Genomic DNA, 10,254 nt, shown 5'->3' with positions numbered 1-10,254 from the left:
AAGTAAATTTAAGCAATATTTGTATAATTTGATAAAAGTGACTTTTACATAAAACCATTGGACTGTTTTTATTTGATAGAATGGTCTCAAAAAGGGATTTTCAATTTTTAAAAAGAGTCTTAAAAAATTTCAGTATTAGATAATCAGCTTTAAAATCTCAGCTATCAGTTACCATTTTCAAAGTCTACTAGATGTGAGGAATTCTTTGGAATCTCTTGATTGATCGTTTTCACAGTCAGAGCTTTTTTCCGACGATATTCTGATGAGTACTCGGTAGTTCTGGAAATGTTGCCAAGAATCATAACTGCTTGCGGTCGATTCTATTCGTCAAAGAAAGATAAGGATACCACAAAACATGCCTTAGGTGTCATAAATATGCTAATTGAGTCCTGTTTTTTCTTATTTGCATACTGGGTTCCCACGAATACTTATTTCCCCTACACATGGCAAAACAAGTTGTGGAGCCGAACCTGATGACTTTTAAGCTTGGTGGATCCAAAACGTGTCGCAGCAAAGGCCTGAGCTGTGTAGACTGCATCATCCCGTTGCAGTTCGAAATATGGCCGCCCACACTGAACGATTGCCATGAAGTGAGAAACATAGAAAGTTCCAAAACTCGATCAGAACATGGGTCCAATGATTCAAGTCTTGAAGCTCACCGGTTTATTTTCCCCACCCACACAGCGATATTCATATTCGATACGCAGCAGAGGACGTCTTTTTGTTTCTTGCCCATGACGACTTTTCGAATTGGGCGACAAAGCGGAGCGGTTGCGGAAACGACGTCCACCTTTTGAAATATCAATTTTCTAGTATGTTAAAGGGGAATAAATTACCAATTTTCTGACATATTAAAGAGAAAGAAACCCGAATTTCTAGGTCTGATTTTGGGTATGCAAATTTCATGCTGATCTATGCTAGATCCTATAAATTCGTTTTTATCTTACTTATCTTGAGTTCTAAGAAACAAAGCCTTTGGTTCAGGGTAGATTGCTTTAGTTTGACCAGTATCTGCATTGACTGCATTTACGGAACCTTGTCGTATCTCAACAATCAAATTGTTGGGAAGAAGAGATTGCATTTCTGTCAAGTCCATGTAAGCTTCTTCAACTGCCTGAAAGTTTTTTTTTTGAGGTAAAACGAACAAGATGAACCGGGTTTTCTAGCTTCTTATATCCACTGAAACTTCATGGACCTATAGTGAGAAGTTGAAGTCGAACTAAAATAAACTGAAGTTCAGCTTTTCTTAATGGACTTACATCTTGAATAAGGGGGTCACTTTTTCCGGCAACATTAACGACTAAATGGCAAATTTTTGGTGGGCGAGACTGATCCATCAGGCGTTCCAGTAACCGATTAGCCAAGATCTCAGCAAACGTGTCGATGCGGCTGAGGATTTACTGATTAAAGCATATCATTTTACTAGAGATTTTAAACATTGCCTCACAAATCTAATTTCTTCTTTTTTTGATTCCAATCCCTTCTGCTGTAATATTTCTCCTGAAGGTTTTGGAAATTATTTGCCAGCAGGATCAGAAATCTTTCTGTTCTCAAAGATCAAGGCAGAAATGGTTGGAATTTAATAGCAGAATTTTCGAAGCAATATACCGACGAGGAATCGTTCCATACAAGAACGAGGCTAGGAAACCCACAGTCTGTTCAATTTCGACCAGCATCTCTGAAACTATGATGAGCATTCATTAAAGTCGATAAGTTGTTCAGAAATGAACATCCAAAGTAACTGAAGTACACATATCGAATTGGGAAGAAACGACTTACCGATTTATGAAGCTATACATCTATTGTACTAGAGATATATGTAACACTGGCCGCTCACTGCAAAAGTTCGTATTTTCTTCCAAAATTGCTTGGAAGAGCATTACATATTCAAATCTTGAGAAATATGCAAATTTTTTCATTTAAATCAATAAATAGGCGCAAATCCTACACTTATACCCAAAAAATTTTGACTTTTTAGATGCAACTGCAACACGACTCGGGCCTTATCAAACTTCGGTAATTATTTGGATGAATTTAGAAGCTGTACAATTTATTCAGGAAATTCTGTAGAAATACCTCAGAAATTTGAGAATACTCCTCGCCAGCTGTTGAATTCAATGATGATACTTTTGACTCGAAATTGATTCAATAACTCAACACCCAATTCAGTAACTAGATTAAGATATAATTATTAGTTTTCTAGAATTCATCCGAAGCGTTGTACTTCACTGGAGTTGATCATTGTCTGAGCATCGTAGATTATTTGGAAGTTATCATTGATGAATGAATGATTTCAGTGGAGAACTGACTTATTTATCAAATGCCGTAGTGCCATATTTCCCAAGTCATACTTCCGTCATTTAAATTTTGATCCTCATCTCTTTAAAATGCCTTCTTCAAAATTTCATTTAGACCAAAAGATTCTGCATTATTCTCTCTATCTCTCTTACCTATCGTTACCCTGTCTCCCTATCTCAGCTTATAGTAGTTGACATCGTAACTGATGTGGTGACACTTTAATTAGTCATTGCTATTGCTCTGTAAAAGTGTTCCGCGGATCTGTTAGAATAGCAAATGCAATGACACGTTAAATGAAATCTTTACTCGATATTTCTGCAAAACAACGCATCAGTAACACTTCCATCTGGAGAAACATAACTTTCACTAATACATGAAGGGATCTCACCGCTACTTTCAAAGTTCACAGCAATCCTCAAAACAACAAATCAATAAGCCTTGTTTGTAGTTTTTCAACGATGTGTATATCATGCGTTTCAGTGTAGACGATAGCTAAATAGTGCAAAACTACTGTACAACTTATCCTCTTTAACTACAAAAAAAAAAAAGGCTAAAAACAGTACATGTCAACAACACAACTACTAAGAAAAAGGGTCGCCTTGCCCATCTGCTTCCACATTATCACGGATCTGACAGTTTTTTGCCACTCATCTTTCGTTCTTGTCTCCATTACCTTACTCGTCCGACTTAGCCTACTAATCGCTGTCACTCGTCCGATTTAGCCTACAAATCGCTGTCCCTTGAAAATTGAAAAATCTTTTATTTGACACAGCAAGCAGACAACATCAAACACTTGCACTTTGCATCTTTGCTTACTGCTGCAAAATCCATCAATCAAATAAATATCAATTGTTTTATAAATAAATCCTTGCTGAAAATCCCCTTGGCTTGTATGTAGCAAAAGAAGCTGAAATCCCCCAAATTCTAGAATTGCCAAATTCTTGGTGAATAATGTTTGAAAAATAACTAGAACTGTAGAGAAACGACAAAAGGATGAAATATATATATATATATATATATATATAGAATTAAGTGCAATAAAATACTGGGGAACTAAGCAGACCCAAACAAAAAACTGTTCTAAAGGTGCATATTTCAGCCCCAACAAATCGCAAGTTGATTTAAATCAACTTTCTGGCTTTCAAATCAGTTAGGGACGAATTAAAACCAGTTATCGGAACTGTTCTTTAAAAACGATCTGAAAAACAACCTCTTCCACAGAATGGAAAAGGGGAGTAATAGTGAATTGAACTTACCAGTATCGGAACTTGGGCATAGCATATCCGCAATGTAGGGGGTCATTTTTAGCAATCTAAACACTAATTAATAATTTTACATTGCTCATTTTCCACGAACAAGCACATGCAATAAATACGGCCGTATTAGATGCATCGTAATGCTTTGACAGCAGTAAAAAATCGAATTTAAGCGAATGTAATGTTCAGTAATTACTGCAAATCACACGCAAAAATCACAAATCACGGGGGAATCACACGCAAAAAATCATTTACATGAGCGCACCATAATGTCGAATATAAATGTCACATAATAGGCGCACGCATACTCAACGTAAAGAAATTCTGACAAAACTACAAGTACACAGATAAAATGTCACCATGATATTCAATGAACTTGGAAAGATTCGAGTATCAAATAAAAAAACCTAAAATTCCAAAGTTTTAAGATTCTTTTGCAAAATTACCCGTAAATAACAAAAAGAAAAGTGTCTGTTAAATTGGTTTGTAATAACGAAACGGATCGCAAAATGAATTCTTTCCAAAAGCAAAAAAAAAAAAAAACCACTGATAAAACTAAAGATAACCGCAGGAGACAAAATCAATTTTCCCATTTTATGGCAACCACTTGATTGCGGAATAGCGCTTCGGATTGTTCAGAAAAATTGGTAGAAGAAAAGGGAAGGATGCAGTGAATTTTGATGAAATCGACCCAAACAGGACGAATAAATAAAACTTCGCTGTTATTTTACTACGATAGGACATACTCAAGATTTAGACCAGCAGACCAGAGTAAGGCTAGCAAATTCACTCCAATTTGCTCCAAGGACTCCAAGGAGATCAAATAATCTTCATAGAGACAAAACATAATGAAGTTTGAGACAAAGTTTGGACTTATAAGTCTACTGGTCGCCATACTTGTTAAACAAAAGCACACAGTGATTTATTATTATTGAACCCAGGAGATCAAATAATCTTCATAGATCTAACGTACTTCGGTTGCCAATGCAATACTTTTCAATTTTTATGTTTTGCTCCAATCCTTTTCCTTGAAATCTTCCATGCAAAATCAGAAATAAATAAGGAAATGAGAAGAAAGTTTAAATTAACTTATGTAGCCCATCAGTTTATTCAATTTTTTTAAATATATTTGCCGCTTACAAAAGAAGTGCTTCTGCAAATAGGTATTTTTGTCTTTGACGAACTATTAGCTGAATTGCTGAACGCAATAAAAGTAATCAGTTCGTAATTTTCTTGTCATGGAGATAAAATGAAGGAGTTGAATGAGATGACGAATCGGTAGTTGTACTCGTTGTGACGCTTGGTGTTCCAATCACTGTGCTGGGCACAACAAAGAGATCAGGCTTACTGTTATGGCAAACTACTCCGGGACCACCAAGCGGGGGTTGCCATAATTCGTAATCCAGTTTTGTCAACTCATCACTGATCATAGATAACACAGTCGCTGATGTATCTGCAATCAGTGATAATTAAAATACTGAGAAATAACTAAGCGCATATAGATCCGAAGAGACGAAGAAAATTCAGTGGGTAATCTCAAGCTAACTGATAATGAGCAAAAACTGTGGAAAAAAAAAAACAGTTATCCAATTACCTATTTCTTTTCTCGTACCCCATAGTTCAAAAACCGATAAAATGTATCCTTATTTTAATCCTTATTTTAATACTTTACGTCATACTTGGGTGACAAATTTGCGAATAATTTGAAAAATAAAATTTGCGAATAAATTGATTTGTTACAAATTATATTAACATAACAGAACATGAATTTTGTGATACCTGGTTTTAAGAAGGCAAAAACGCTTCCACCACCACCAGCACCAGTCATTTTTGGATGTATTCCGTACCGTGCAAGTAATGTACAAATCTGGTCAATTTTTGGATGACCAACACCTAGTGCGATCAGTAATTGATTGTTTATGCGACATAAATCCTGAAATAATATGTGAAACTTAGAAGGGGTGTTGAAAACTTCGCATTAATTCACTTCAAAAAATCAGCAATTTGAATATTATTATGGAGGACCGATAACATATGCATAGCAAAAACGTAAAAACTTCTTTCTTTGTTGAAAAGAGATATCAATTAAGCAATGAAAATGAGAATGCTTTCCATATATTCCTATCCTCCTTAATGGTGTATAAATTAATAGTAAAGAACGAGTGTGATTCAAGAGAAAAAATCTTGAAAGTAGTTACGGATGTTTTCAACACGATTTTGACATGCACTCTTTTGAAACAAGCGCGGCACGCAATCAAGTGTTAAGGTTAGAGAAGCACCAAAACAAAGAAGAAATCAAATTAAATTTCGCAAAAAACTTGAGAAACTGTCGAAATGGATAAATGAACGGTCACTGAGGAAGATAATTCCTTTTAAAAATGTAGCCCAAACCAAAACAGATAAGACAAAAGGTGAGAAGTGCTTATATGAAGAGGAAAAAAAAAGAATCAAAAAGAGCACTGAATATCGGAATTCAAATTTTAAAAGATGATGAGTTCTTTTTCCGTACAGCTTACATTGAGCTTAGAAAAGGAATCGGCAAGTTGTCCTCGTTCATGTTTTTCTGAATTAGCTCCCGATATACCACTAGCTGCGGAAGCGTTACTATTACGTTTATCACCAGCGGCATAAGAGTTCTCTTTCGGTAAATGTACTCCACTACTCGGCTGTTGCTGTTGCTGCTGTTGTTGAAAGTGTCCACTGGACTGCAAAATTCACAGAAACACTAATTTAGTCCTTTTTAAGAAAAACTGAAAATAATAAACAAGACAAAATGAAGTTATCATATGAATATATCGGAAATCGTCATGATTACCACAATAATCATTCAGTTAAAATGAAATATACAAAAAAAAGTAATGAAAATTAACAAACAATAGCTTTCAAATTTCTTTTTTGAAATCAGTCAAGTTTCAAATCTGCAAAATTAAAAAAAATTAACTTAAAACTTGATCCAAAGTCTACATTCTAATTATTTTGTAAAACAGTAAATCTGAAATTGAAGAAAAAAAGAGTATAATAATAGCTGCTGATTCTACAACATATGAAAACACAAAGATACGATGAAACCATGTTAATTGCTCAAAATATTTCGCCATGCATTTCTTGCTCAAAGAAACGGAAAAATCACTCTCACAAATCCATCAAATACTCAGCGAAGCGGTCAGTGCGCTTCTGACTAAATCAGTTTTGTAAAGTCCAAAAGCGGAAATATTTCTGAAACTCCGAGATTTAAACTTACAAATATGGAAGCATGATTATGACTTCTAGTTACAGTGACTAGGATTGAATTAAACTATGTGACGTAGATGGCAAAAGAACATCAAAAATTCTAGTTAGAACTTACAGAAATAAAAAAACATGCAAGTTTTTATTCATTAAGTAAAAAAATGCAATGTGCTGATAGCGAATATTTAAACTAAAATTGAAATTTCCTGGTTGCCCATTTTGATTACGCTTCTGTTTTGGCACCAATCGTTCAACTCAGCACTTTATTAGAATTTACTGCAAGTAATGCTCTCACTAACACAAACAAATGTGGTGATAGCAAACATTTTAAAAAACACAAGACTTTGATCCCAACAAGAGCATGGATGCATCCGACAAGAACAGAGAAATGAGAATGGAGATAACTAATAAAAATGTTGTATAACACCGATGTTGATCTTATCGCTACAAATTGCCTTCTGATTAATTTCTTTTACTCAAATAAAAAGTAACTATTATGTAATGGGGATTAAAAAGGAGTCAACATAAATACACTGACTTAAACTGGAAAAAGAACTATTTGCAACATTCAGCCATCAAATTTCATATGAAATCAATCATCTTCATGAATTCTTTCAATGCAGACTAATCCCCTTGAAGAAAAATGCATGTTTTCGCTGAAAGATATCTCATACAGTAACTTATGCCCATCATTCGAATCAATTCCAGCATAACCTTACCAACCACATGCAAACTTGTAAAAAAATTCAAGTTTGAAATTAAATTCGAACGTGAACTTTGGAACCTAAAGAGAAGATACCTTGACAGAAATGCATATATATTTTTTCCTAAGTAAAAGCGAAGAATTCCCCACAACGCATAAGATTAGTTGGGAATAAATGGACAATGATTTTATGGCTAACATTAATCTTTCTCTTAGAAAAAGCAAGTAAATTGCTACCGTGCATACCGAAGATTGATTTACAAACAAAAACTTTAGCTTATGTCAGTGTGTGCTTAATCAAACCATGCCGGTCAGTTATAATCTGCATTTCAAGAAAGAAAAATGTATTTTATTATAACCTTTCTTTTATATTAAAACATGCAATGCAGAATAAACTGCAAAACCACTCACTGAAAGACAATTTTGATTTAATTTAAAATGAAAGAACTGTTAAAGTAATGAAGTACACCTTCTTGGTCCAAGGTGCCAAACTATTACCTTAATGAATATCAAAATAAGTGTCAGCACTCGATCAATACTTCGAAGTAACACCTAACAGCACCTCTATATCAATGTAAAATGATTGATGAGTTTAACCCTATCAATAACTTTATTCAATAAAATATCTTATTCAATATCACTATTTGTTAAGTTTAATTTAAAAAAAAAACCAATCAGAGAATAACATGTATTCTTACCGAAAAACAAAAAAGGAAATTACTTGCAAAGACTGATGTTCGCCATCGGCACAAGCCATAATAACTGAGCTGTTACTATTACCACCATTTGACACTCTTTCATCGCCGCCATTTTCTTCCGGTGGCCGATGTAGAATTTTTGCTGCATCACGTGAGATGGCATCAATAGCATTGAAAATTGATTCAACAACATCCGGAAACTGAAATTAGCACTTCTTATTTGAGGTCAATTTCTTCAGCAACGAAGTTAGCAAAATTAAGGAATACTGTAGTCAGCAAAAAAGATCTATTGTATTTCATTATGTATCTAATTATATATCTAAATTTAAATCTATTTTTAGATACATTATGTATCTAAAAATAGATTTAAATACATACCATAATTGATTAGCAATACTTTCGAACTAACTACCTTGATTTGTACCAAAATGGTTACTGCAAAAATTTCAATATTTCACCTTCTTCAATCGCTCCTTCACTGTTTGTACCATTCGTGAAGTGTTTCTTTCAACTCTCGAATTGACCAATATTACCCTGAGGTCTGGGAGACTGAAAACGTCTCTTTTTCTTTTTTTTTATTACTCAAACCAAAAGTATATTAAAACATAATTAATTTGTCCAAGATCTGCAAAATATATTTTTAAAGATAGATAGGATTTATCAGAAGAAAATAGAAGTTATGGTGTGACAGAAAGACAAACAAATACGGTACTTTTTTCAAAGAAAAAACATGTTGAGAACACTCATGATCGCAGATAAAATAGGAAAAGATTCCAGAAAAAGAAAACGAAAACTTACTTCCTTAAATGTTGAATGCATGTTCCAGGTTTAAAACATGCAACACCACCTGGAATAGACGGTCATAGACGATCATTAAAGAATTTGGAAACTAAGAAATATTATTCGTAGAAACAATGTCAGCATAACAAAAAACCAATTTTGCAATTCTAAAATTTCCCATGTATCAATGACTCTGCAAAAGTAAAATTGTAAATTCACATCGAAATGCGTCCATATCCGATTAACATAATCTGCAAGAAATTGAAAAGAAAAAAAAAACAAAACAAACCATAAGTACATACGGCCGCATCAAGTCCAGAAGCTCGTCCGTGTATCAGTGACTCAGCCGCAGCTGACCATTTCCTGATCATGTCTAGATGATGGTCTTCCCATGTCAGTGATCCTTCGTCATTTACCTGCATGAATCAAGGATCAACAGATACCACAAACCTTACAAACAACTAAAGTGTAGTTCAAATTAATCATCGTTCTTCCAAGGTAAATTCCAAAATGATTTGACGTATCTTTATAAATTTCACTACAGATACAACAAAAAAAAAAAAAAAAGTAGAGGGAGGGGAAAAGAGAGCAAAAAAAGAGCAAAAACTTCCACTGCAGAGTTATGGGCAAACATCAGTGTTTTCTACCTGAAAGCCGTGAAGACTCATTTTACGATTTAATTTTCAATGAATACATGAAAAAATGTACTCCTTAAATAGTACTTTTTTAAATTCAGCAATAGCTTTCCTTATATTCCGATAAAGGGGAAGATGAATTAAAAAAGATCCAAATGTTTCCTTGTCATTTAACTGAGAGAAGCAATTACCAAAATAATTTCGCTGTTAATTTTCTTCACAAGTTATGCTATTATGATGTATCTTAAAATATCCCAGCAACAACTCATAACTAGAGCTAATAGCCAAAATCAGAATTTCACATTGTGTGTGGTAATTATACCACAAAGCAACTTAAAATTGGAATATTTCTCATCATATTGCTGATGATGTGGATAGTTAGTAGCTATAGTTTCAAAATTCAAAGCTATAGTTTATTTTCAAGGATGAAAAATAATAAACGAAAAAATAAAAGTCATAAGCTCACAGGAATCGATGGGGCAGGAATCAAGCCAGCTGTTTGTAGTAGTGCAGCTGCAACGCAAACACAGTATGCTCCTGAACATGGATTTGCATCAATGAACTGAATTGAAGACAACAAAAAAATTACTTTGAGTTCAATTAGTTCCAGTTCTATGATAGAATGGTAAAATTTATTTCTATTTTGACGTATTCTC

The 10,254-nt window shown here is 34.0% G+C and overlaps 2 protein-coding genes across 2 annotated transcripts in view; both read right to left on the bottom strand.

The window, feature by feature from the left end:
• Window positions 1-177: 177 nt before the first annotated feature.
• LOAG_09500 (hypothetical protein) lies at window positions 178-1,676 on the bottom strand (the record flags this gene model as incomplete). Its single annotated transcript, XM_003145027.1, has 6 exons — window positions 178-279; window positions 471-572; window positions 660-790; window positions 1,006-1,114; window positions 1,260-1,389; window positions 1,609-1,676. The coding sequence occupies 6 exons, from the start codon at window positions 1,674-1,676 to the stop codon at window positions 178-180; spliced, it is 642 nt and encodes a 213-aa protein (XP_003145075.1).
• Window positions 1,677-4,771: 3,095 nt separating this feature from the next.
• LOAG_16968 (mevalonate kinase) overlaps window positions 4,772-10,254 on the bottom strand; it is a gene marked incomplete at its 3' end in the record, with an annotated part of 14,541 nt that continues 9,058 nt past the window's right edge. The window contains exons 7-13 of the mRNA XM_020449621.1: window positions 9,253-9,379; window positions 8,982-9,030; window positions 8,642-8,732; window positions 8,207-8,383; window positions 6,071-6,259; window positions 5,334-5,487; window positions 4,772-5,007 (exon numbers count right to left, since the gene is read on the bottom strand). Coding sequence (XP_020306835.1) covers window positions 4,772-5,007; window positions 5,334-5,487; window positions 6,071-6,259; window positions 8,207-8,383; window positions 8,642-8,732; window positions 8,982-9,030; window positions 9,253-9,379 — 1,023 coding nt within the window. The remainder of the gene's footprint in view (window positions 5,008-5,333; window positions 5,488-6,070; window positions 6,260-8,206; window positions 8,384-8,641; window positions 8,733-8,981; window positions 9,031-9,252; window positions 9,380-10,254) is intronic.

The sequence above is a fragment of the Loa loa genome (assembly GCF_000183805.2).
Source record: "Loa loa unplaced genomic scaffold supercont3.31, whole genome shotgun sequence".
Taxonomy (NCBI): Eukaryota; Metazoa; Nematoda; class Chromadorea; order Rhabditida; family Onchocercidae; genus Loa; species Loa loa.
Note: the sequence above shows the minus strand (reverse complement) of the source record. Positions and strands in the feature narration are given on the sequence as shown.